The sequence below is a fragment of the Syngnathus scovelli genome, chromosome 6 (assembly GCF_024217435.2).
Source record: "Syngnathus scovelli strain Florida chromosome 6, RoL_Ssco_1.2, whole genome shotgun sequence".
Lineage (NCBI taxonomy): Eukaryota > Metazoa > Chordata > Actinopteri > Syngnathiformes > Syngnathidae > Syngnathus > Syngnathus scovelli.
In genome coordinates, this window is record NC_090852.1 from 11,355,550 (window position 1) to 11,382,863 (window position 27,314).

At 39.4% G+C, this 27,314-nt stretch overlaps 4 protein-coding genes across 9 annotated transcripts; 2 read left to right on the forward strand and 2 right to left on the reverse strand.

The window, feature by feature from the left end:
* Window positions 1–38: 38 nt before the first annotated feature.
* LOC125970542 (coiled-coil domain-containing protein 34) lies at window positions 39–2,067 on the forward strand. The gene is made up of 7 exons (XM_049722916.2): window positions 39–160; window positions 444–705; window positions 792–912; window positions 1,000–1,107; window positions 1,183–1,338; window positions 1,423–1,549; window positions 1,685–2,067. Exons 2-7 carry the CDS (start codon window positions 461–463, stop codon window positions 1,855–1,857), a joined length of 930 nt encoding a protein of 309 aa, XP_049578873.1. The 5' UTR covers window positions 39–160; window positions 444–460; the 3' UTR covers window positions 1,858–2,067.
* Window positions 2,068–3,191: 1,124 nt separating this feature from the next.
* Window positions 3,192–6,803, reverse strand: hdhd5 (haloacid dehalogenase like hydrolase domain containing 5). 2 transcript variants are annotated; one of them, XM_049722914.2, is made up of 9 exons: window positions 6,721–6,803; window positions 6,517–6,621; window positions 5,261–5,470; window positions 5,061–5,173; window positions 4,779–4,872; window positions 4,566–4,599; window positions 4,200–4,374; window positions 3,930–4,118; window positions 3,192–3,850 (listed from the first exon to the last, which is right to left on the reverse strand). In XM_049722914.2, the coding sequence occupies exons 2-9, from the start codon at window positions 6,598–6,600 to the stop codon at window positions 3,460–3,462; spliced, it is 1,290 nt and encodes a 429-aa protein (XP_049578871.1). In that variant the 5' UTR covers window positions 6,601–6,621; window positions 6,721–6,803; the 3' UTR covers window positions 3,192–3,459. The 2 variants fall into 2 exon arrangements, with proteins under 2 accessions (XP_049578871.1, XP_049578869.1); XM_049722912.2 differs by having other exon boundaries at window positions 6,517–6,788.
* A 513-nt stretch (window positions 6,804–7,316) lies between these two features.
* Window positions 7,317–10,750, reverse strand: ccdc77 (coiled-coil domain containing 77). The gene is made up of 10 exons (XM_049722911.2): window positions 10,529–10,750; window positions 10,307–10,449; window positions 9,523–9,619; window positions 9,282–9,366; window positions 9,075–9,163; window positions 8,845–8,993; window positions 8,539–8,761; window positions 8,339–8,464; window positions 7,719–7,871; window positions 7,317–7,590 (listed from the first exon to the last, which is right to left on the reverse strand). Exons 1-10 carry the CDS (start codon window positions 10,691–10,693, stop codon window positions 7,444–7,446), a joined length of 1,377 nt encoding a protein of 458 aa, XP_049578868.1. The 5' UTR covers window positions 10,694–10,750; the 3' UTR covers window positions 7,317–7,443.
* Window positions 10,751–12,151: 1,401 nt separating this feature from the next.
* Window positions 12,152–26,998, forward strand: ush1c (Usher syndrome 1C). 5 transcript variants are annotated; one of them, XM_049723345.1, is made up of 27 exons: window positions 12,152–12,300; window positions 13,732–13,799; window positions 14,868–15,011; window positions 15,113–15,251; window positions 16,016–16,124; window positions 16,223–16,247; window positions 16,330–16,387; window positions 16,551–16,739; window positions 16,823–16,882; window positions 17,185–17,241; window positions 18,138–18,280; window positions 18,671–18,736; window positions 18,822–18,967; window positions 19,717–19,766; window positions 19,918–20,079; window positions 20,227–20,343; window positions 20,630–21,244; window positions 21,624–21,671; window positions 21,759–21,887; window positions 22,258–22,323; window positions 23,125–23,166; window positions 24,109–24,162; window positions 24,311–24,410; window positions 24,755–24,864; window positions 25,265–25,320; window positions 25,489–25,593; window positions 26,310–26,998. In XM_049723345.1, the coding sequence occupies exons 1-26, from the start codon at window positions 12,265–12,267 to the stop codon at window positions 25,580–25,582; spliced, it is 2,883 nt and encodes a 960-aa protein (XP_049579302.1). In that variant the 5' UTR covers window positions 12,152–12,264; the 3' UTR covers window positions 25,583–25,593; window positions 26,310–26,998. The 5 variants fall into 5 exon arrangements, with proteins under 5 accessions (XP_049579302.1, XP_049579305.1, XP_049579301.1 ...); XM_049723344.2 differs by lacking the exon at window positions 12,152–12,300 and adding an exon at window positions 12,678–13,664; XM_049723346.2 differs by lacking the exons at window positions 12,152–12,300; window positions 22,258–22,323 and adding an exon at window positions 13,123–13,664.
* The last annotated feature ends 316 nt before the right edge of the window (window positions 26,999–27,314 follow it).

The window sequence follows — 27,314 nt, forward strand, 5'->3', positions numbered from 1 at the left end:
CTTATTTTAAATGCAAAGTAAAATTGATAAAGTACAGATCCGGAATGACGTCAGTCTCGTCATGCCTTAGGCGTGGTGCATCATGGGAAGACGATTGTTCGTGAAGTTTGTGAACATAGAAGGGAGGAAGTAAATGTCAGATGGCACCGCTAGATTAAGAGTAAGAAATTATTTGGGCAAACATTATTGTAAATTCCCCAATGACTAGCATAATGAGATGAAGTATGGTTAAACCGTAGTGCCAATAGTCTATGCGACATCTAGCCGAACTTAGCTTACTCTAATTCCGTATTTATGTGTGCGTTTGCATTAGCTTTTGGGTGCCACGATGAACGTAGACCTGTTGCAGTACAATTTATGTGATGTAATTACTTTACAGAAAAACAACAACAAATGTTAGTCCTAAAGTTGCTGTGATGTAAAGTAACTGTATTCCGCTGCAGGTGTCGATCTACTAGTCATGTCTGGTTGGTGCCTGCCGAGCTCCCCAGCGCTTGCGTCTGAGGACTTCAGCTCGACCCCGCTCAAGTCAGATGAGCGGAAACACGTCTGCGTACCGGAAAACCTGCTGGGCGCCGACATCCTACCTGAGGACGACGACACTTACTCCTTGTTATCCCCAATCTATCATGATAGTTATGAGAGCGATGAAGATGCGCTCAGTACTACTGAGCAACCGCCCAGTGCGACTGAGCAACCACCCAGGTATTACCTGCCTCTATAAGGTGAACAGAAATCTTTTTAAATGTACACAGTCCTTTCATCTCCGCTTACGTATTCTTATTTTTAAGATGTGAGCAACAGAAAAGCACCTCAAGTCAGACAGAACTTGAAGCCCTCGGTGCCTGGGAAATGTGGCTGGTAAACAAAGCAAAAGAAGACCAGCTTAAAATGAAAATGAAAACCGAGAAGGCAAGTTGACAAGTTGTTTTATCAGCGTATATTCTCCCACTCTTTTGGCGTGGCTACAAGTTCTGATTCAAACACGTCTTTAATCAGGCGCGCTTACTCAAGGAACAAAAAGAACACGAAGAAATGGAACTGAAACAGAAAAAGATCATGGAGGAAAAAAAGATCAGAGACTGGCAACAGCTGAAAAGAGAGCAGGTTGAAATATTCCCCATAAAGTTAGCCATTACAGCAAAACACTGGTCTGATATTGTTTTATTATTGTAATCCAAGGAAAGACATAATCACCTTCTGAAAATCAGCAAAGAAGAGGAGCTACGGCATCAACAGGGAAAACAAAGAGAGTTTCAACAGAAGGCTGAACAGAAGTACAAAGACTGGCTTCAGAAGAAGAAACAAGAGAGATTAGAAAAGGAAAAGAAGCAGAAAGTAAGACCCTTTTCAAAGTGTCTACGATTTAGCTACTGCTTGGCCTTATGTTTTGATCATTGGGGTCTGTCCCATTTCAATAAGGAGGAAGCAAGTCTGAGAGAGGAGCAGGAGAAAGAGCGGCGAAGGAAAGCAGAGGAGAACTTTAAGGAATGGCTGACAAAATCCAACGAGAAATGCAAACAAAGTCCAAAACCACCTCATTATTCAAGTGAGTGTGAACTGGCAATTATTAGCTTCATGGCAACTTTCTGGATAATACATTCATGTAGATATGTTACACTAACAGTGAGTCGTGGTCCATTCATCGCATGTGTGTAACCTGCAAGTGCTATCTTGCCTTCAGATCCCTGCATCTTCCACCCAGCACCCGGCTTTTACAACCCAATCCCATGGAAGCCCATCCATACGCCCCCTCCTGAAACATCCCCCGAAAACACACCAAGCAAACAGAATCAAAAACAAAAAAGAGGACATCAAAGCTCAGCATTTAGATTCACAAACAGGACATATAGATGACAAAGCTTTGTCCAACTCAACTGAGAATCACATTGGAACACTGACATTTCCTTCTTGAGCTTGTTGTAAAGGTAGGGTAAACCAATTGTGGTGCCTTTTTCACTAACTAGCCCAGTTTATGTATTTTTTTTATCAGAAAATTAAAGTTAGCATTTTCTATTTTATCAATTCATTTTTAAGAAATAATAAAACAACAAATGCCTCTAAAAACACCCTCTTTTAATGATGAAAACGACCACACACCCCTCCCCTCCATGTCTTGGTTGATGTCACAGAAGGAAGAGGTCACCATTTCCCCATTAGAAATTGTGCTGACAATCTTTGCAACAAGCCGACCTCCGGGTGTCGAGACACGGTCTGGGTCGGGCCCACTGTTTGAGTCAGGACCCGGTTGTGCTTGTAAATTTCCATTTTTAGTAACGAGGTTTCTTCTCTTCTCTCGTTTGCGTTCTGCAGTAGACCCGAGGTGCGTTCAAAGACCACGCACAGTCGGAAAACTCAGGAACTGCACCAAAAAGCAATGACGAGTATTTAAGCAAATTAGGGGAGTACATGGAAGCAAAAATAGACAATGCCTAATAATTAAATGCCGAAATTAAGGCAATGTAAAAAGTGGTCACACTTTTGCATTTGTTACATCAGCAAAGTTTTGTGATGAAATCATTAATAATGACTCGACATGCTCACCGTCAGTACAAAAGCTTTTATTTCAGCACGTTTCAGGGCCTCTACTGATCCCATCTGATCTGTAATTAATAAAAACACACACAAATAATGGTACAGCACTGAGTCAGGATATCTAGGCTAGACATTTGTAACAGCGTGGCAGTATTATTTCACCTAAGTCATGCATGTGACAATTCTTTATTGGGCAGTATTTCATTGTCAAAAAACAACACAGATGAATCCACACTTCCTCCATTCTTTGGTTTGAACATCTTAATCTCCATCATTTTTCCTCCTTTTAACAATACATACTTTGTTGAAGCCACCAGAGACTCCCCAAAACTTTCCCTTAATTTCCCGGAATATTGCAATCCAACTTCCTTCTCACTGTTTTTGATTGTTGCATCATACTCTGAGACATGCGTTATCAGAGAAGATGAAAAGGTGGCTTGATGTTCATTTAAGAGTTTTATGGTCTTTTGACTCCTTTTGCCTACCTCCATCACCTAACTATAGTCATGTCTACTCAAAATATCCAACTGATTTCAGAAATTGATTCACAGAGCAATTTGTGTGTGTGTTGTTTTAGTCTGAGTTGATATTGGGGCTGCAATTTGGAGATATGAATAGAACACAAAAATATAGAAAATGGATGAATGAACATGCACTAGGAGCAGGACCTATTTTATAGCCAACTTTGCATAATTACAGTGTGAAAACAACATTTTGTTGTTCTGATATAAAAACATGTTTTGTGGTAAAAATATATTAGAGGTGTCAGAGCCAGAAAGTAAAAACACAGCCACAGGTGCATCAATTCAACTGACAGGTAAACAATCTCATTTATGTGTGGCTAAAGCCAAACTGTGCCAGGGTTTTACTATCTGGACTGGGATTCTCCAAAATACACAATGTTTCACCCCTTTAATGGGCCACTTAATCCAGGGGCCATCCCTCCTTCTGGAACACTAACTCCACGGCATCATTGACATCCTGCACCACATAGGACGGCTGCATGAGGCTCGGGTCGAAGCCAAAGTCCCTGTGGCCGTGAAAGGTGCGCTGCTCGGTCACCGTGTGCCCCGTGTCCGACGGCAGCTCCTCCTCTTTGCTGTACACTCCTGTACACACCAGAATGGAGCGACATGCCTCGGGGAGATCCGAGCCTGGCCCGCCTAGATCAGTTGATGTCGTGTTAGGGATCTGGTAACCGGCTTGAGCATGTGCCCCACTTTGTTTAGCTCGGGTCTGGGCCTGAGGATGCTGCGCAGCCTGGAGGTAGCGGTTGTAGAGATTGGCACCATATATATCAGCCATAGGGTTATCGCTATCAAAGAGAGGATAAAGATGTCAATGAGTTTGGATGAACCAAAACTTTGTGTGCCAAAATGGAGGAATGGACTCACCCTATCGCATACAGCCTCTTTACGGGTGTGGCCCATCCAAGTCTCTCGGCCTGCTTTCTGACCAGCAGCTCTGCATAATTATAAGTCACTCTGCTGGGTTTACCAATCAGAGCTTCATACTTCAGGTCATGACCTGTCACCTTCTTGTAAAGGCTCTCCAAGCACACCAGGAACATACCATGACCAAACCTGTTAAGGAACCACAACATGAATGAAAATTCATGAGAAAAAAAAAATGCACCTTTGTTCCTCCCCCCCCAAACAACCGACCTGGGATTCTTGGCTTCAGTCATCCACATCAGATCCATGTTGCAGGCCAGTACAGGAATGTGAGGATACTGCATATTATTCCAATTCCTGTCCGGATTTCCGTTGGTTAGAAGGACGTCAAGAATGAGCTGGAGATTGGTCTCCCATCTAATTGGCTCACCAAATAAGATGACCGCTACAAGGATATAAGAGGAAACAAAACATGTACAGGTGCATCTCAATCAATTAGAATATCATATAAGGTGAAAAGTATTTCTTTAAATTTGACTTTTTAAAGTAAACTACTAGAATATTTCTTTCTATGATACTCTAACTTGCTGAGATGCACTTGTACACTACTAAATATATGCATGTCTAGAAACATACCATCTATTTGCTGTAAACCTTTAGTGGGAGGAATCTGTGAGACAAGATAGAAGAATGAAAAAAAAAAACTCTGTATACGATACATTGCACTCATTTAACCCAAAATTAGGTTCAATACATCCAGTAAAGAAGAGCTGTTCTCAGATTAGCTCATACTAGATTGTGATGGTGTTGTCAAGATGTTTGTGGTTAGTGTGGAGCTAAATAACTCACACTGCCTTTGGGTCTTCTGTTGTGATCCACTATATCGAGAAGTGGGTAACTCTCTCTGAGTTTATCGATGGTGACAGTATTCTGGAAGCCCAACCTGAAATTTAGTGGGTCAAGGTAATCACACGTGACCTTTAGTCTTTGTTACAATGACATAGTAAATCTACAGACAAACAGGCAGTATAGGGTCCGAAGAGCAAAATGGAAACACGCTAAATAAACAGAACATGCACACAGTGAGTTTAATCAATTGAGAGCATGAGTTGCAGATTTGAAACAGGATACATGTGAGCCACTTCTTCAACGGGACCCTGTCCTGACACCAGCACACACATTTGGTGAAATTGTGTGAACATTCGCAAAGGACTGTGTGACAGCATCACCTGCTCGGGCGACACCTGAGTGCAACGCGCACAGAGAAACAGATACAAATAAGACAAAGCAAGTTGGGACGACATTCAATAATAAAAGAAGGTTGCCTTCACCTCCACATCAAGCACATGTGAAAGATGCTCTGCTTTAGTCTGCCGTATGGAGTTTCCAGCATTGGTGACAAACACCACAGGCACTTTGTATTTGCCCTGGTGGTCCACAAGTTTCTTGAAACACTGCTTCGCCGCAGGGATGGGTGTTTGACCGCGCACCAGCACGCCATCAATGTCAAAGAGGAGACCGAATGAGCCCTGAGAACATGGCTTGAGAAAAGATGGGTGAATTAATCGTCTATTGTGCAGCATTATTTCTCCAATTCTCCGTAAAAATCAAAGAGGGCATGTGGAAAATGTACTTTGTATTGTTTCTGTACAATTTAAGGCTGAACATTTAATGGAAAACTAATCGTGATTTAGATTTTGGCTTCTCTCAAGTTTTAAAATGTTATAATAGTATATACAGTATTAATAATAGTATTTATTAAACAATTAAAAATTAAAAAACTCCAAACTATCATTATATCTTAATACCGATTCATCCCTGCATGTTGAACACTTTATTCTTGAAACCTTTTTCTTTTTGCTACATCTAAACCTTTGATGCCTTGCATATTTGCACTCTTTGAAGCTTTGCTTAACCATTACCCTGATCAATTTACCATTTTTATTTTATCATGCTCTTTTCACAAATTTTGGAATTTACTGGCCAATCAAAACGGGATCATCTGGGATTACATTTCCAGCCATGTCATGTGGAAAATTGGAAATGTGTATGACAAAAAAAAAAAAAAAAAAAAAACAATCAACAAAACAAGTTCTTGCATGTTTGGTATCTTTGAATTTTGAGGTAAGGAAAATTCCTTGAAAACTCAACTTTAAATGTAAATTAGTAAGGAAGAAAGTTGCAACTTAACTTTATTAATGTTACCTCTAAATTTTAAAGCTTAAACAGGCAAAAAACATTAGAAATGGTCAATTCAGTGCTAATATATAATTAAATTAATCTCTTTGGTGTAAACAGTGTGCACAAGCATGTTCAATTCATAATACAGCTCTTGCACTGGATCTTTTCTTTATAACGTACATGTAATGAGAGGATCAGTGTGTGCATTTGTATATCAATATTTTGCAAAACAAAAGGTTGTCAATACTTTGCTCCTAAAGGATTGTGACACAGTGATCCTGATAATATGACCGTAATACTAAACGTTTTGAAACGTTGCTAGCAGGAGGATCTTTCGATTTCTTCACTTTTATCCACTGACCTTCAGCAAAAAAAAAAAAAAAAGAAAAAAAAAGCAATCACTTACACGGCTGTAATGTCTTCTGGCTGCACCTTCACTGCCTGGTTGAAACAGTTTCCATGCACTCCTCAAACACCTTAATGTCTGCATTATTAGTCTGCTAGGGAAATGCTGCGTGAATAAGGACAAACGTATAGTCAAACGGGGCCAGTGCTTACGACACTGATGGCTTTTTTTTTTTTTTTAAATTAAGGTCGCAAAAAGTTAAACCTTGAATCAATACCCCGCTGACTCAATAGCGTTTCTGGTGGTCTTTGACTTATTCCGGGCCACGGAAAGCGCATGCGTAAAACTGCGTCACGCTTCCAGGAAACGCCCTTGAATTAAATTCAGAAGTGCGGTTCATTTTAGGGAAAACGAAACTATATGGTTCGTCTGGTGTGCTTATTAAATTGCGAAATATTTCCAAATGCTTATGTTGTGTTTAAAAATTACATTACCGATACATTGTTTTTTATTTTTACTTATGATACATAATTAATAATTTGAACTACGTCTAACACGTCACACACTTGCGCAACCACCCGGTGGTAGGTAGTTCTTAGAGCCTGATTAAAAATTGGAAGACAACAAAAATATTCAGTGTGTAGATTAGATAGTTATGAATGTTGTTAGTCACTTAAATGTTGTACAGAATCGGAGATCAACCGGAGTCAAATTCCTTATTTAGCATTTGGCCAATAAAGCTGATTTTGAAAAGTGGAACAGAAAATACACTTGATGGATGCTTTTCATAAAATGGCAAATGAATAGGTGTGAGGCAACATGTACTGTGTTTTGTCTAGAATTAAAAAGGGAATCAAATGTTATGAATTAAAAAACATTTATTGGCACAAAATAAGTTGTACTAATAAACAGTACAAAGCACATCACTTGCGTAAAACTCATAAAGTTGTTTAAGGTATCAATAAAAAAAACAATGTGAGCCACTCCTCAGCAAAATCTTAGCTCATTTTCTAGTCCATAAATCTTGGCCTTTAATTTCATCAGATCACTCTGGACCTTCTTGGTCCGCGTATTGCTCTCTCGGACCTCTTGCAGCATAGCTAAATCCTGGTTGGGCCCAGCATTAGACAATACCTGGAGAATATAAACAGATGTAAGCACTCAAATCAAACATACAACAAATTGACATAACACAAACTACTTCCCTATGTAGAACAAAGGACAATCCTTTTCTCATGTTTCCATTTCATACGTCTTTTTACCTGAACAAGCTGTTTTTCGACATCTTTGAGTTTTTGTCTAAGTTGTCTGAGGTCGGTCTTGAAGCCCTCTACCTCCAAGGTCCTCCTCTTCGCCAGTGCTTCATGACGCTGAGTCGTCAGTTTAAGACGTTCGGACAATTTTTCCGCACGATCCTGTGCAAATCAAACATTGCCCAAGTTAGATGGAGGTTGTCTGTAATATAAAGGAACCTTCCAAGTCAAATGCTAATATTATAATAATATTACTTCGATAATTCAGAAGTTGATGTTACTCGCTCTTGTATTTGTTTTTTTTTACATTTAGAGTGGTAAATATCTTTTGACACTGGGCTAGCACGAGACAAGAATTAAAGATAAAAATGAGAAACGAGATGCATTTGCAAAATCAAATATAATGTGTCATACACGTACATGCATGAATACGTATGCTTGTAAGTATGGGTGTATAGATATTGTGTGTGTGAACAGATAAGTATGAATTTTTTTTTGATAATGGGGAGAAAGCTAATAGGATATACTTCTCATTCCTTTCCGATGCGTCTTTTTTTCCCTCTGTGTCTCATTTATTTATTTTTTAAATCTACCAAATGACAAACTTGGAGACCATTCAACATTTGTACCTTAAAAATTTGTTGCCCAGCCTCGGTCTCCTCTCTGGCTTGGGCCAGTTCTGATTCCAGCTTGACACACTGTTCCCTGTACATCTCTGCCAAACGGTTGGCTTGCTTTACCTCCTCCTGCATTGCCTAAAAAGATTAAAAGCTAAAGACAAGTTTGTAGGGAGGCTCTTTAAAAATTATAAAACACCCACAAGACGTACCTTCATGTCCTCCTTATATTTCTGCCTGAAGTCAGTTTGAGTATTGTCGCCGCTAGCGGCTTGCCGTGACATACTAGTAGACATAGATTTTTTTGGACCGTTCAAATCCCAGAGGAGGCGGTCCCTCTCCATCATCCATTTTTTCTCTTGAGTCTTTGTTTCATATTTGAGTTTTAAATAATCTTTGGTGCTCTCGTAGAGCAGGTTCTGGGCTCGCTGTAGCCTGCAAAGTTACGCAAAAGAACACACTCACGGTGGGTCAAACATAAATGTATTTAAATGTCTAGACAATTCTAAAAGTCTCACTTTTCTGTCAAAGTTTTGATGTGGGACTCAAATCTCTGCCTTTCAGCCAGTGCCTCCTGTATTTTCATTTTACGGTCCTCCTGGAGTGAATCAACCTGTTCTCTGGCTAGTCGGGTTTGTTCCTCCATCTGGGCATGCAGCGCTTCCACCTAGGCCACATGATACAAACGCCGCGTGAATACAACTATGACAACATTTGAACGAGTACAAGCAGAAACCGTGGTGCTTACCTGTAGTATTAAAGTATGGTTGTGCGTCTTATATTTTTCTAAAATATGGCTAGTTTCCGAATCTGTGAGGTTTCCTTTCTTGAAGCCCCCTGCTCAGGAAAAACGAGTAGTATAAAAAAATTACAAGAACAAGAAATAACTTGAATGTAACATTAATCTGTTAGTATGACACGAGAAATAAACATTTTTACAAAAATGTTTTCAGACCTTTTCTGGTTACGTTGGGTTTTAACTTTGTTGGCCTGAGATTTAAATTTTCCCCCGACTGCTGCATCTTCTGTTTGATCACCACCTAGATAACATTTTACACAATTAGTATTTGTAAGTGGCATTGGAATTTCCTGTCACAATGCCATGCCAACTACTACCTAATAAAGTGAACACCTACTCCAGTAAGATAATAGAGAAGCCATTACCAGCCATTAATGTCACAAGAGAAGAAGAGTACCTTGTGAGGAGGCTCCCGCAGAAAATATGTTGTCTCTCCATCATCAGCACCCACCAGCGAAAGAAGGTGCTGGATTTTTTTTCTGTCCTCCAGCTCTCTGTGCAACACAAAACAATTTGCAAAGCTGACACAGAATGATTTTACCCGGATAGTCATGTTCTTAGCATTTTGAATCATGTTGGTGATTATTATCTGCAAAAACATGATCAAGCTGTGACCACGCTCTGCTCGTATTATATGGCACAGACAAAAAAGTGAAGCAGTCTAGCCTGGCCTATGTGTCTCGGATGCCTGCTTCTTTGGGACTCATTTGCGCTATTTTCCCACGGGTTATTTACATTTCAACAATCAATTATATTTCATTCCATCCCTTTTGTGAGTGATCTGGACAAGGGTGGATTAATATTATTACAATGTGATACCATTGGAACTATGAGACCCTCAGATTCATACGGCAGCTTCAGTCTGTCTCCCATTCTCCATGAGTTGCCTCAAAAATAGCATGCTAACTAAAAAAACGGAAGGACAAACAAACCCAAATGTCTAGTTCTCTGAACTGTGAGCACGTGTATCAATAAATCAGGCATGATGGAGGAAGGCCTATGCTCTAGTTGGACTGTAAATTTCACGTTAGATCTATGAAGTTGCTAAAACAACAAAAGTAATGTATCGATGGAAGTGTCCTAAAGGCCAACATAACTTTGATTTGTAGAGTTGCTGTCAAGGAACCCAAGGTGTTTTTTTTTTTTTTTTTGAAGAATGTTTGGTGTGCTTTTGCTCCCACCTGATTTTTAGTCTGTCATTTTCCGCATGAAGCCGCAGTGACTGTTCTTTTTCTTGGAAGAGGTACACCTCCATGTCACTCAACGCATTCTTAAGTTCTGCAATCTCTCCTTCACGCTGCTGCAAGTCACTCTGTAGCTTATGCTGTTAGACGGCATTAAAAACAGAGATATTAGGAGATATAGGAACTTATGTGTAACATTAAAATCAAACCCCAGCTCACCTGGTCCTCTATGATGCTCTTGTACTTCTCCAGTATCTTCAGCAGCTGCCCATGCTCTCCATCAAAATGGGCAATCTTCTTCTTGTAGCCCTCCAAATGTTCCTTGGAGGGACGGAGATGCCCCACCCGCTCATTGATGGGGGGAATTGGGGAGTTTGACTCCATACCAGAAGTTTGCCCACAGTAAAAGGATCTGCAAAAAGAGAGATGTGTCAGTCCTCAGTCTGGTGTGGAATATGGCTTGGTGCATTTGACTATGCCGTGTTAATGGTTGAACAAACGTGCTGTTTTGGGGGATTTTACTCGTACGAGGAACAACTTTCACTCAGCCCCAGCTGACTTGGACCAAGAGGCGAGGACGCTTTGGGCTGGTCGCCAGCCAATGGCAGGGCAGCAATCTTATATTAATACAGCACTATATCGTTTTTCATTTTATATACTAACCATAACATTATATATTATGATATTCGAATTAATAAGCAAAAATTAAAATGATTCCGAACGCATAAAATGAAACGTTCAATTGTATGAACAAAGAGGCGTTCATCGTTCAACGTTCACTGAGGAGGGCGGAGAAGAGTTACTTCTATGACCGGGGAGAGCGGGACTTTTGAAATGCTCTACTTTGACACAATATTATAGATACCATTTAGATGAAGAACACTACTCGTAATCACCTCACAGACATACTGATTTAGCAGAGTTGTTTTGACTTTAACGGTATGAATGTAAATAAGGAGTATGTCACTGTTTGCAGAGAGTGATCGTCTACACTGAGTACGTGTTCAACATAATAATTCTGTACTAAAAAGGCATCTTGATTATTAGGAGTCATAATAACACATTAGTCAACATTACACATACCACGCAGAATTTGTTGTGTTCGTTGCGATTGTAACTGTTTGAAACCCGGAACTTTACGCCTCTTCGTCTTCTTTGGGTTGAAAGGGGAAAGATGGAAACTACTTTGCCATCTAGTGGTAGATAAAAGAAATACTAACCCACAACAATGTAAACAAATGGAGTTATCGGACTAAATGGATGTTACAAAATAAAAAAAATAATTAAATTAAGTTAAATTAAATTAAATTAAATTAAATTAAATTAAATTAAATTAAATTAAATTAAATTAAATTAAATAATAATAATAAAATTGTTTTTCAGGACACTACTAGTAAATTTTTCATTTTGCAGGTACTATTTGATTCCTCCGTCATGCATTTGTTTATTTATTCATTCAGCATTTGTTTGTCTCGGAGTCTAAAACGTTTCGCTCAATTGAGATGAGTAGATGAAGGTTTTACTTTTGTTTAGCGGACTCCGGAGTCCCGACTACCGGTTCAAATGTTAAGGATGATGTCGTGCTTTATTTTACAGAGAAATAAAAATAGATTACTAAAATTGGAATGATACGGATTCGATTTTTTTATTCAAAAGAAAATATTTATTGTTGAGCTTTCTTGGATACATGCAACCATGCATATATATATGATTTATCTCAGATAATATAGGATATTTAACTAGAAAGGAATGACAAATTTCCTTTATTTTCTTTTACTTCCATGTCAATAAAGTTCTCGCTTTAATGGAGCCTTAATTGTGAAATCTTTGCCGGAAGTTAGTCTGCAGTAAAAGAACCTTTATATAATTGCCTGGGCTGACGGCTCAAACTTCACCTTCATAGGGATCTCACGTCACTGCGTAGGCTTAAATTTGCTCGTTTTTGTTTGCTTATAATGGAGCGCAAAGTTGCTCGTGAATTCAGGCACAAGGTAAGGCATGAAACATGTTTAATTGTGATCACGCGCTACAAGATATCATTCATCAAAAGTCTACCTGTCCTACCGAAAGTTGAAAAACTAATATCTGTTCAATGAATATGCAGATCATCTTTATTGGCATCTCAAACACGAAGCATCTTGGAGATTGTGGGGTTAGAAAATAGGCGTAAACATAGATATAATTGTGTTTTTTTGTGGATATTGTATCCATAATTCTCAGTATAATTTAAACCTAATTTCATTACTACCGTGATCTCATTTTATTCTGTATATCTAATTACTGCTCCCTTATGCTTTGCATGATGTTGTCGTACGTCTAAAATGTAAGCTTATTAGCAAGCTTTTTTTTTTTTTTCTCTGCATTACAGAAGTAGTTTTTCAAAAGGTAACTGGCAACAGAGGAAGGGAACGTGATACGGCCAGGGTGTTTTCAGGCTCAGTGTGATGGATATCTCCATACAACCATCTGGGCTGCACTCAGACACACAGAGGCTTCTGATAAAGGGCAAACCAGAATTGAATAAATGTAGATGTGCCAGAGATGAGCAGCTGATCCGGAATAAATGAGGAATTTCAGGGTTTAATTAGAGACTGAACAGGACACAATCAGGCTTTGTTCATTGCTGTGTTGGGCTGTCGGTGTTTTTCTGGGTTTCAGTTTAGTTGTCTGGCATGTGTATAATTGTCTGAGTATTAAATGCACATTTGTTTGGAAGGTTGAGATCTGTGGAACATGTCATAAATTATTATAGGAACCAACTAAGCACACATGACACTTTTCAAAATGGCTGTGTGGCTCACCAGAGATCCTTTATGTCATTGGTTTATGGTGTCAAAGTCTGTTCAGGCAGGAGTGGAGAAAGACATTTATGGCTGTCATAAATGCCATGTAGATCCAGTGACGCATAATTGTCACGATAGTGTCTGTCTAAGGCTAAGCTTTATTCCAATCATTAATTGAACTACAGCCACCTGATTGAGTTATTATACTATTTTTTTGCCCTTTTAAAGTTGTGTGTAAATGACTTCAGAGTGTGAATGTTTACCCTTGTGTCTGAGATGTAAGATGACACTCCAGACCTTCCTCCTGTAGCCTTCTGTACTGTACTGCTATTATTCACTTGCTGTGGTTTGAGGGGAAGGGACCGGCAGTCCGAAAAGCTTCCTTCAGTACAGAAGACTCACCTTGATCAAAACACTTTTTAGACAATGTGAGAATGTTAGCCGAATCTTGATCTTGCAAGAAAATTTAGGTTTAAGATCAGACTGAGTTGTAAACAAGGACAATGTGTTACATTTGTGAGTGGCCAAAGCGCTTCTTAAAAACCATCCTGCAACAGCTGAGTCGTCATAAGGTTTGTACAACTTTTGCAACATGGTTCACCCCATGCAGATGTTGGGAATGTTTTCACTGTCTTGCAGGTGGAGTTGCTGATTGAAAATGAAGCGGAGAAAGACTACTTGTATGATGTCCTACGCATGTATCACCAGTGAGTACTTTGGTCTTGGGGCTTTCCATTGTTTTTTCCCTAATTGATCAGTATCAATTGGATTATAAATGTTGGGTTTATTTAAATAGAGGGTATCCTTTGAAAGTAAACATTAATAAACAACCCCTATAGCCCATTTCCAGCATTTTAGTTGTTTTATTTCCAAAGATCTTTGTTGATTCTTTATTAATATTCCAAGTATTAAAGTGTATATGATGTCTTTTAGGGTTTCTGATAGCAACTTAGTTTCCGTGTGCTGTGGGGTGGGGTGGGGTGCAGGTCTAGGTTTCAATCATCTTTGTACCTGTGTTCCCTTGGCTTAAGCTGCTTATCAGTTTCCACTGTACCCTGACAAGCCTGGCCAGTTCTTCACAAAAGGCCCATGTTCACCTTCCAAGCAATTATAAAATGGCACCAATGAATGAATGAATAATTCAAAGGAGGACGATTTGTGTGTTTGTGTTTGTGTTTGCTTTGCTGCTTTAGTTAATGTTCTGGTGGGTTTTGTTATGAGGAGAGGAAAAACAAAAAAAACAATGTGCTATATTAATCCATTCTTATAGAAAAAAAATAAACAACAGTGCAATTGTTACTTTTGCATTTGTTATCGGAGGTTTATCAAAGAAAGACAACTTGTTTCTGTTAGGCCAGTGTACTCCTTCAGCGTGTTGGGGTGGATGTTCTGTTACATTTTTAAGTAAAAATGCTAAGTCAAAAAGGTTGTCTTTATTTATTTATTTATTTATTTATTTATTTATTTATTTATTTATTTTTCTAAAAACAAACTTAATTCTCAAGCGTCACTATTCCAAATGCACTTCCAATTAAGAAGCAAAACTGTATGTTAAGCAGGATGATCAATATCGGATGAAAGTAACCATTTAACTAAGTTGTAATCAAACTTTGTTATTTAAAAAAAAAGTAATCAGTCAAGTAAACAATTTTTGTTTAAAAGCAAGTAATCAAGAAAGTAACCTAGCAATAGTGCTACCCATGTCTCTCCTCATGTCTAATTAAATGAAGCAGAATGAGTTTTATTCAGAAGCTTTTCATTTTGCTGTGTTGCAGGTCCATGGATTTGCCAGTGCTTGTCGGGGACTTGAAATTAGTAATCAATGAACCAAAGCGTTTGCCCTTGTTTGACGTTATCCGACCGCTCATCCCACTCAAGCACCAGGTGGAGTACGACTTGCTAACCCCCAAAAGGTCTAGGTGTGTACAATTTCTCAGCTGCAGTTTAAATCATGTCAAGTCTATAACATTTCTTTTCATGACACATTCTTTCTGGTGTTGTCCCCCTATGCTGGGTTCAGGAAGCTGAAAGAGGTGCGGTTAGATCGGACAAATCGTGATGGACTTGGTCTGAGCGTCCGAGGAGGGCTCGAGTTTGGCTGTGGTCTCTACATATCACAAATTGTCAAAGATGGTCAGGCTGCTAACGTTGGTCTTCAGGTTTGTGTATACTACTAATCTTGCCTTATGTTTCCATAGTACAGTGCAAGGACTTACTGTACACATTTATTGTTTAAATTGTATTTAGAAATGCATACCATACAGTACTGGCAACATGTATTAGTTGTACCAGCCTTTGCACCTGTTGCATAAAGAAAATCAAGACAGTATTTATTTTTTATTTTTTTTAAATATGGTCTCATAATACTTTTGTCCACTAGAGGGTAGTAGGTCCTTTGATTATTGAGCAAACAACTTTGTTTTTGGAATTAAATACAGCGCAACAAAACATCACAAATTTTAGAGCACAATTGCGGTAAAAAAAAATTCTCACTAAGGAGTACCAAACAGCAATCCAATTGCTCATTTCTGATATTCAAATGAGTTTCTTCGTGTTAGTAATTGTGTTGAGTTGCGTCTTAGGAGATGATACTGTAAGAATGTAAATATCAGAAACAATTGAGCCATCCAATGTGTTCTGAAGCAATGAGCCACATTACTTACTTACTCATTAAATTCAGTGTGCAGTCTAACCTTATAATCATTTGGGGTGTCCAAATCATAGCTGTGGTTAAGCAAAATTATCACCAAGCTAGAGGGTGTTGATTTAATTTGAGTGAAGATGTAAGGTAGCGTATGAAGGCGTTATTAAATCTTATTATTTACAAAGACTGGAATCTGCATTTAAATTGCTTTGCTACTAACTATTTCAGGATATTTTGAATGTATTATTCATGCTATTCCATTCTTTATTGGTACTCGAGGTGGGTGACGAAATTGTTCGCATCAACGGGTACTCCATCTCTTCCTGTATCCATGAGGAAGTCATCAGTCTTATCAAGACCAAGAAGATTGTATCGCTCAAAGTCAGACGTGCGTAAATCATATACTACAGTACGGATTGAGATTAAAGTGTGTGGTGTCTGACAGCAGTGGCATCATTTATGTATTTTTTATTAAATATTTTGCAGATGTGGGGATGATTCCTGTAAAAAGGTACATTATCTGTTGTAATATTTCTTTTTTTGAGATTCTATTGCTCTGCAAGTGAGACGTGATCACTATCTTCTTTTTTTAGCTCATCAGATGAAGCAGTCAAGTGGCAGTTTGTTGATCAATTTGTGTCAGAATCTGGGGTGAGTGAAAATCAGCAAGGTGTCATAAAAGACTTTCATTTACTGGAGCTCTTTGTGTGTAGCTGGAGTATTATACTAGCCAACAAAGATATTACATAATATCAAACTCCAGTAATGATTCAATACATGGTAGAGTATTGTTTTTGCATGATGTCCAACCCAGGAGAAAAAAAGCAGTGTTGCTGGTTTGGCATCGATTGGAGGGAAGGAGATCAAGGAGAAGAAAGTCTTCCTAAGCCTCGTGGGTACCAAAGGTATGGGCATCAGCATCTCCAGTGGTCCGACACAGAAACCTGGCATCTACATCAGCAACGTCAAACCGGGCTCGCTATCTGCGGAGGTCGGACTTCAGGTGAGTTCTCAGCAAATCCAAAGGATCTGTGTGGCTTCCTGCTGTGAACTGCAAGTCTTCTTAAATTTATGCACAAACTATAGATTGGAGACCAGATCGTGGAGGTGAATGGGGTGGACTTCACCAATGTGGACCATAAAGAGGTAAACACATAAAACACTTCTCATAATGGCTTCTTGGGTTTGACCTTGCAGTCCTATCATTTCGCTTTTGATACAATTCATTGATTTTGTTCCTGAAGCACCAGTGTACATATTGATTTAGTCAAAATGGGTTACTATCACAGCATGTACTTATTGTATTCGACTGTACTCTGGGAGTGTGAATTGGTGACCCGAGGGAAGATACAGTCAGCACAACATTATTTGAGTCATGCGCATGTATTGTACCTGTAAAAGTGATGCCACTTATTTGTTTGTCATTCTGTATGTTTTTACCTTCCAAGGCCGTGAGAGTCCTCAAAAGCAGCAGGAGCCTGACTATTACTGTTCTGACAGGAGCTGTAAGTAAATTCTAATATTGTGTTATAGCATTTGGAATTTTTATTGTATGTAGATTCTTAAAGCACAGGCATACTGGAAATCACATGCTTGATTTATTTTAAGTGAATTTCCCTATAATGATGGATGTGGATACAGATAGTGCAAGTTTCTGATATACATCCCTGGGCTGGCTCAACATTCCTGCACTTTTATGGCTATATCATTTAGCCTTCCCTCGGTCTCTCAACGTTTACCATCAATCATGTCTTTTATGGTTTTGTTTACATCAGGGTTGTTGAAAACAAATGTGTAATAAACGACAAGCGACACTGTCTTATTTATAGTGCCTGTCTAATGCATTTGTGTCTGTATTTTCCCATTTTACATACCGTATGGAAAATGTTCTTATATGAATTATTAAAATTCATTCATCCATCATCCATTCGTCTGTCCCCCCGCCCACCCGTCCAAAATCTATCCATCCACCCACCTATCCATCCATCCATGCTTATCCTCATTAGGGTGAGCTGCATGTGAATAATTCACCTTGGACTGGTTGCTAATCAATCTCAGGGCACAATTAGACAAACAACAATTCTCACTCACAATCACAGCTAGTCTAAATTCCAAAATGAACTCATGAATCATGCCTTGTGGAAGTGGGACAATAATTACCTGGTATAATAGGCAAAAGCCATTCATGTGATATTCCACTCGAAATTCAAACCTTGTCTTTGAAGCAGATATGCAAACCATTTCCGAATATGTTTATTTTTCATTACTGTTTTTATAGATGTAGTATTTCCTGTCATGGGTTGTCAGTGAGGCTCTCAGATGAAATGTGAAATTGACTTCACAGTCCAGGAGGTTGACTGGCTCACACAATTTTTTTCTCTGGCTGTTGCCGATTTTTTAGGGCAGCGAGTTGTTTATGACGGACGAGGAGCGTTTGGCAGTGGAGGCACGCAGGGAACTGGAGAGGCAGGAACTCATGCATCAGAAGAAGGTAGCCCTGGAGACTAACAAGATCCTCAAAGAGCAGCAGGAGATGGAGAGACAGTGAGTTCTTGAAGGTTTAATGACTCTAATAGTGAGGCGGTTATTTGTTCTTTTCTAATGTTTGTTTTTGTACACAGAAATTTAGGTATAGCTAAAACAAACTCTGCTACAATTGTTGTCATATGATGGTTATAGATAGATTCTCGCTGGTTCGATTTACTTTAGATCAAATTTGAACGCCGCATAAATAAAAAGGACCAAAATTTAAAAAAAATTGAAAACTCTCAGATTAGGACTTTAAAATTTCTATCCACTATATTAGCTTCACTATATTATTACTCTGATGCTCCTCTCCATTGGATAAAGTGCTATTAAACAGTATAATTACCTCTGCGCTCAAGTATGTTGCGTAGCTAGTTAGACAATGAAGGCTTTAAACTTTTTCACCAGGAGGAAAATGGAGATCTCACAGAAGGCTGCAGAGGAAGAGCATCGCTACAAGCAGGAGATGGAGAGGTAATCAGTTGTATATCCGTAGTTTGAGACAACATGTAACATCTGTATATTTAATGATGCTCTCTTACATTGTCATCCTCTTCAGGATTGAAGCTGTGGAGAAGAAACAACACAGAGAGTGGGAAGAAGACTATGGTACCGAGCGGCCTCAGGCACCTCAGATTCAGAGGAGTGCATCACCCAACCCTCCCGAGATTCAAACCACTCCGTCTCCGAAGGCCAAAAGTTCTCGTAAGCCCCCTTGTTGGGTCAACATTTTCTGCTACTGCATGAAAATTTCACCCTCTTTTTTCACCTTGAGCATTCAGCATGTAGATGTCACTGTGTGGTCCTTTTCTATGACTGCTGTGTGCTGTGCTGCTTTTCATCAACTCCCCATAAGATGATGAAGCCAGCTCATTCACAGATGAGGCAAAGGAGGATGAGCAGGATGAACCAGTGAGTGTGGAGAAGTAGAATGTGGATGCCTACATGTATATATATTAAAAAAAAAAAGAAAACACCTTGCGCTAGATTTCCTCTGACAACCAAGTCTCAAATGCTACTCTGCATTTCTGCTGAATCTGACCAGAAAAAAAAAACATGACAACGTGCATGCTCAAAACCCGCATCTTGTCATGTCATTTTTTTAAAATAACGCACCTTGAGTAGTCCAAGCTTGTTAATCATTTTCACTATATTACTTATTATCCTGATAATCTTATACTTTGTACACTACATTCCTAATTGAGCACAACAAAGAAATAAGGAGCTAGCTAAGTAGATAGGTTGAAAGTAAATGTAGGTTAACTTTCACTTGTGTGAACTTATGTGTTTTGGTTGCTGTAAATCCATGGACACTTTCCATGGTTCTCTTTCCTTTCTGATTTTTGCAGAGTGAGAATGTGATTTATTAGTATTTGTATACAAGAAATCATTTGTTTTGACGCTTGCAATTAATTTTTACCAGTTAATCCCGAGCTATTGTTTCATCTCCATAGCATTTGGCTGGTTTTACCGATATGAGGGGAAGCTTCCTTCATTCCGCAAGGTATTGCTGACTTCCAGTTTTGGTTTTGATGCTATGTTGTGATAGAGTGCTTAAGATGATTTAAAGTGTGGGCATGTCTTGCCATAGAGTTTGCCGTGACAGACGTTTTTTTGCGGGTTTACATTTCTAAACATTTACAATGGCGCTGCAGAAAGGAGAAAAGAAGAAAAAGAAAAAAGTGTCCAACACAGACACGCTGCAGGAGCAGCGAAAAAACAAAAAGGAGATGGAGTTTGAGCTGAAATTGGCCAAGGAGAAAGAAGAGATGTATGAAAAAGAGAAACAGTTGAAGATAAATCGGCTGGTTCAGGAGGTATAAAACACAGCCAAATTGAATTTGCCATTCTTGCTCTCGTGCAGCAATGTATGTTTTTTTACTTTTTTTTTTATTCTTAAATAATTGAACTGTGAATTTGTGTCTGGCATTCATACTGTGGTATTGAATTACAATGTATGGCAGGTTTCAGAAACTGAGAGGGAAGACCTAGAGGAATCTGAGAAAGTCCAACACTGGGTAGAGTGTCTTTGTCAGACTCGCTTGGAACAAATTTCTTGTGTGGAGAACGAGTCACCAGAGGTACCAAGTGAAATGCTTTTTTTTTTTTTTCTCTCTGTGTGGATCTTTACTTCATAACAAATATTTTTAATATTTTCACATTCTCAAGGCAATAGCTTAGGCTCAAATTGTTTGAAGTGACGAATGAATGCATTTTTTTTTAAAATGACCACTAGTAAGTGAAAGTAATTTGGTTGGAGCAGGAAATGGGATTGAATTACACATGCGGTTCTTTCTCATTGTTAGACATAACTATGTCTGCCTAAACAGTATTATACAACAGAGTATTTCTGTTTTAACTCTTAAGCTGTCACCACCACTTTCACCTACTTCGGAGCCCAAGGTGAAGCTTTTCCCTGGCGGTCTGCACTTAGCCACCACTGACCTGGATGACATTAACTTGGATCACGTGGACAAGAGTCTGAAGGGGCCCCTAAAGAGACTAGCCCCCACCCCTCCAATTATTAGCCAGCCTCCCCCTCCTTTGCCTCTCCCACCGCCTTCACCCAAATTAAACCCCACCATCCCCAACTACGCATCTTCTAAAGTAGCTCCACAGCGCCGACCACCGTCTCCACCCAACGGTGGGCGCAGACCTCACCCGACTCAAGCCCCTCACCCAGCTTCCTCCAATTACCCCCCTCAATCAACCCGCCCGCCTTCATCACCTCAACCCTCTCCGACACCTACACCACCGCCACCCCCTCCTCCACCTCCACCCCCGCCCCCTCCACCTCCTCCGCCACCACAACAGTCTAAAGAAAGAGTAGGCGGCCTCAGTGGATACCGCCAGCATCACAAGCTGCCTCAGCCCTCAAGTCCACCCGAGCGTAGAAGTGAGTGGGAGACAGGTGGCTACCTCCCGAGAGGGGGCATCTACTCATCCAACACCAGTGAAGTGTCTTACCCTTCTAGTCCCAAGGTTAGAGGTTCTCACGTAAGCGTGTGTTCATGGATGCATGTTTTGCTCCTTAATTGGGTTGTCTGGCAACGGCATGACAGAATTTGTCTTGTTATAGATTTCCCTTTTGCCTCAGGAAAGTTCTGGAAGATGTTGTTAGCTGTTTTATTTGGTAGTGATTTTGTTATGATGTGCATGTAGTGTGCAGTGATTGGACATTGTTTTTGTCATTTTGTGGCCTGTTGCAAGACGTGAAAGAAAATTTGATTTTCGCAAAGAAGCATTTTTAATGCTATGGTTTGACTCCTTATCGATTTAAGAAGTGTGGGTGCAGACTCAGAGACGTTTCTATGTACGTACATAGTGTAGCAACGTTTCATTGCATTTTACTGTGGTTCAGGTTATGAGAAATACTTCGCATGCCAGTCGCATTTCCACGCCTTCCTTGGTGAGTTACTCTATTAAATGACACGTCTCATACTCATCAATGCCATAACTTGAAACACTATGAAATACATTGGCAATATTCTGATAGCAACTAGCACCTAGTCCTCCGAACCAGCGGCGTCCTACAGTCCCCGTCGTGTCGAAGCCCGTCATGCTGCCTCAGTCGCAGACCCACCGACCAGACCTGCTCAGACCCGCTGTTCGTTCCGATGGGCTGGTATGCTGTGACTCATGTGATTCACCTTACCAGGCTCATAAAGTATTCATTTGGCACATTAGAGTTCATTTTCTTATCTATAGTAAGTCTTTTGTCATCTGTTGTTATCAACAAGAGGCACCATTGCAGATTCTCAAAGCAGACACAAAAACTGAGATGTACCCAACTACTCCTACAACTACAAATACTTATAATGATCAAGTAGGAAAATAAACTGCTATAAGTAGCTTGACAATGGTAAAATGTCATTCTTGTGATTGACTTCTCTATCCTGCAACCAATTATCTGGCAAGGATAATAGGGCATAATCAAAGGAAATTGCCCAAGCATTTTTTTTTTTTAATTCTTTTTGTGTGATTTTGTGTTTCAGCCTGCAGAAATGTTGAAACGAATGGTGCCTTTCAACTCATCTTTTAAATCAAACAACAAACCACAAGTAATTTAAGCTTCGGTCATAAATAACCTTCTCTCTTTTCTGTTCCTCTATTGCTTCTAACCGGGCATTCAAGTCCGTAGATGATAAGATTGTATCTTTTTTCAATTCTCTTGTGGTCTGGCTACCTTTAATAGTTTTAAGAATTACTGGCAGCACTTTGGAGTCTGTCTGCATAAAAGGTTTCCCACAGTTAGATTACACTGGTTGTTAGAATGTGACTGTTAAATTTGCAGTGTTTAAAAACTCTCTAGTCATTAAGTAATTCTTGTACCCTATAGAACTCTGTTCTATTTCCGAGTGGTCACTTTAATGACTTCTCAACAGATGGGTCTCATTGCATTTCTATTTCCTCTTCGCCTTCCTCTGTTACTTGCCAAATTGTGAGAGTGCTTGTCATTCGGAAATAATGCGCCCTGGTAATTTTGTGCCACTCCGGTGACTACAGTGGTTGTAATCAGTCCAGAAGTGATTGCGCACTCTTTTCAGAATCCCAACAAGAGAGGACGGTTGTTTTTCTTTTCATTACTTACACTTTCATTACATCACTTTTCATTTCCTAATAGGTCTCCAAGAGCAGGGAAATAACCTTTATATAATTAATATGTAGGGTAATACTGCGCGGGAGTAGTCAAATGAATCATCCGTTCTATCTCTGAGAGTTTTGTTGGACTTGGAATAAAATTAAGATGGTTGTCAAAGGAAATGTGACCACAAGCATTCACATTTCTTGTTGCTTTGTAGCCTCTTAGTTAATTTTTTACTGACATATGCTGGATGTAATGCATATCAATGTTCTTCCAGGGCTTTCAGAAGTACGAGGAAGACTTCGATCCCCACTCTATGGTATTGTATGTCTTAGTGCGATCACGTTATATTTTAAGTGATAATTTATATAGTATGTAATGATAACGGCAAGCATGGTAGAATAATGGTTCGATTAATCGTCTGCCTCACAATTCTGAAGTTGTGGGTTTGAATGATCCGTGTGTATGGAATTTGTATGGTCTCCCTGTGCTTGCATGTTCCATCGATTAAAGACTAAGTTGGTATATCTATAGCGGTGGTTCTTAACCTGGGTTCGATCGAACCCGAGGGGTTCGGTAAGTTGATCTCAGGGGTTCAAAACTAGGGTTAGGGTTTCAAACTAGGGTTTCAAAGCTAGGGTTAGGGTTTCAAAGTAAGGTTTAAAACTAGATTTAGGGTTTCAAACGAGGGCTTCATACTTGGGTTAGGGTTTCAAACTAGGGTTTCAAATTAGGGTTAGGGTTTTAAAGTAATGTTAGGGTTAGGGTTTATTGTGTAAATTCGTGATGACGCACATTTAAACTGGTCTGACAAAGGCAACAGAATTCACACTCAATTGCAGGTAATTTGTTGTGAGTTCATGCATTGTGTTGGTTTTGTTCTTTGAACAAGGTGATTTCATCCACGGCTCCTTTTGTGCACCAGTAAAAAACATCTGTCTTGAATTTGAAAAAAAAAATATATTTCTCACTAAAGAGGGGTTCGGTGAATGCGCATCTGAAACTGATGGGGTTCAGTACCTCCAACAAGGTTAAGAACCACTGATCTATACTGTGTGTGCCCTTAGAAGGGCTTGCAATTAGCAAGGGTTGTAATATTATAATTTATGTTTAAAGCCTACGTAATTAACACTGAGTGTGGCCAAACAATGAGGACATAGTTCCTCTTGATCTTGGATATCTGTATTTGCTTATTATTGTACTTGTGTGTTTTGCTGTGCTTTTTCTTCCTCTTCAATTATCTTCCTCTCTGCAAAACAAGTTCTCATCGGACCAGATAGCAGGACGAGATGTGAGATTGCTGCGTATCAGAAAGGTATTTACTTCAGATAAATCCTTATAAAGTAAACAAATGAACCAACAAACAAATAATAAATAAGTAAATATATCCTTAATAAGATGGTGTTTGCTTTATGACTAAAATGAAGGGAGCATGACTGATGCTTCTGTTTCCTGCTTTTAAGGTGGGACAGCTTGATTTGGCCCTGGAGGGGGGCGCTGACTCACCTTTAGGGAAATTAGTGGTGTCGTCTGTGTATGAGGGAGGGGCTGCAGACAAGCACGGTTAGTACATTCACAGTGCTCAATACACACGTACACCCCCTTTTGAGTGCTATTTGCTTTTTATCTATTTCTAAACACTTTTCAGTATTTAATTTGACTCGTCCAGTTGAATTGCTGTGAATAATTCAAATGTAGATTGATGTATGTTTTGGCAACATACAATGAATTTGATAAAACATTGAGTGTTATGCAGTCGTGATGATCATTAAGAAATGTTATGTAAACAGTTTGACGTTTCATTGCATTTTATTGGTATACTGCAACACATTTGACCCCCAATGTGCATGCACAATTACTGTGAACTGATATTCGGTGGCTAAAATGTCTGTCGCGTGCATTTGTAGGTGGCATTGTACCAGGTGATGAACTTATGGCTGTTAATGGGAAGATCCTACTAGATGCCCCACTGAGTGAAGGACAAAACTCTCTGGCACGAGCCTGGAATAGTGGAGGGGTACTGTATCGTTTGCTTCAATGTCTTACTGTGTTCCTCCTCCTCCAATACTTGGCAAGCAGATATCCCAACAACATTATTGTTACAAACTTAACACAAACATGGGATAATGGAATATGGGTCAAAGTGGAAGCCATTACATTTACAGTTTGTGCAGATCCAGCACATTGGAATGTGTTTTTTCCTTTACTTGCATTAGGGCCAGGTTAGGACCAATGTGACACCACTAAATAAACTTTCCTTAGCAGTCAGCTCCTACTTTGTATTACGGAACACATTACTACCACCTATTCAACTAGACACAGGGAAATCATGGCAATACGTAAAACAAAATTAAAACTAATACACATAAAGCCAAGAAACAAAACACAGATCATCACAGCCATCTTATCACTTTCAGGACTGGATCGATGTTGTGATTGCAGTATCGCCCCCAAAACATTACGAAGATGAAGTGTAAGTATTCCCTTTTTACATCCCTTCTAACTGTGTAGTATTGTCGTATTGGAATACGCACATGCAGTATCTGTATTATACTGTAGTATCAATAATCTAACGTGCATAGATCGAACATAGAATATGATGATGCGGTCTATGTCTGTGTGTTTGCACATGTTTGTGCAGCCCAAAAGCAGCATCAGTCAGTCCCAGTGTGAACAGAAAGGTGTTTGAAGGCAGTGCAACACTGTACAGGCACGGCTACCTGCTTCAGCCCTAACCCGCAACCCGGTAACTCCATCTGCTTTCAAACATCCTCTTCTGCACAGCAGAGTGGATGTTGATGTTGTCTGTGGCATTACCCCGCCCCAATTACGCTCATGTGACTGTCAATCAGGAGGAACAAAACTACTCTTTTAGTTTGCTCTCTTGCCGCATTGGTAAAACTGCCAGCAGTGAGAATGCACAATCGAATTTTTCTTTTTCAGTCAAAGAACGAAAGAAAGGAGGCTCAAGGCGATATCTCTTTATTCATTGTGCTCTAGATAGCAATATGGTGAAGACACAACTAATGTGATCATGGACCCATCCTATTGTATATCTGCAGACCCTGCGTGCTTTATATAAACATGTGTGGCCTGTGTGGTATTGTCCTGAGCCCTGAGGTCATGGACATTCATAAAGCAGACCAAGACTTCTTGTTCAGATTGATGTTGTTCCTCGGGACTGACATGTTCTAGCATGCCTTGTCACTTAAGTGACTGAGTGGGGGAGTTCTGCACTTGCACACACTGGTTTCGTTTTCAAAAGTTTAGTTGCACTTAATATTAAACATACAAAGAAAGGTTTTGGGCTGCAATTTCAAGTGGATTATTATTTGCTTGTACAACTCAGCTGCATGTGTGTTAGATTGATGTGTTGCAGAGCGTCTACGAGACAAAATATTTTCTCAAAGTGCTCGTATTCCCTTTAAGTAAACAGTACATTTATTTTGTCTTCTCCAACAGAACATTCTTCTAGACTCTGCCCAGAAAACCAATCTTAAGAAGAAGTAGCATTTCATCCTTGAGGATTCCTTTGGGATTGAGTTAGTTTTTCCATCACAACAGATGAATGCACTTTCCTGCAGCCTCCTGCTTCTTTGGCTCTTAGTGTTTGCATTGAAAGTATGCGATGAACGATCCTGCTGTGATAGTGAATTGCCTTTTTCTTGAGTTGTAAAGGATGCTCATAATCAATAATTAATATGATGCTGTAATCTTACTGACCCTCCCCCCCCAAAGTCCATGCTTTCTACATGCTTTTATCTAATTGATTGAATAGATGTGTGGCGTGTTTCAGGCAATGTCAGATAGAGTCAACTCATCTGCCCTTTCCAGAAATGACAAAATAATTGATGATAGATACCTACTGTACATCTTTGCTCCTCCCTTAATGATACTAGTAATCATCAATCCATCCATGGGAGGAAGAATCTGGATCAAATCCACGCATGCACAGGGAGAAAGGTAAACTCCACGCAGAAAAAGGTCTGAATATTTGGACCCAGAATCTTTCGAGTGTGAGGCAAACATGCTGATGAGTGTGCAGCAGAAACTAGCTAATATTGAAATAGGACCTTTGTCCTCATGACATCAAGCTATTTTCTTGTGTAAATTCCTGCTCAAAGATGGCCATTAAATTCTTTTTTCATTTATTTATTTGTTTCAAATAAATTTGAATTGTGTTTGTTTAAAACCTGTTTATTACTCACGTAGTTGTATTCTATAATGACATATAGGCGTGTTGCATCAGTATTGTACTGACGATAGGGTATTTTAGCATAATATTTTTAGATTTTCTTTTTAGATGCATGGCAGACAATATTAAAGTCAGCACAGAATTGCGCAGATGAGCTCAGTTCTACGCATTTAAAACTTCTAACAGTAGTCACTCACCATATCATTATAGTGACATCTCTAATAGCGTCAATCTGCTTAACAACATATTGCTTCATATGCCTATTTCATGAG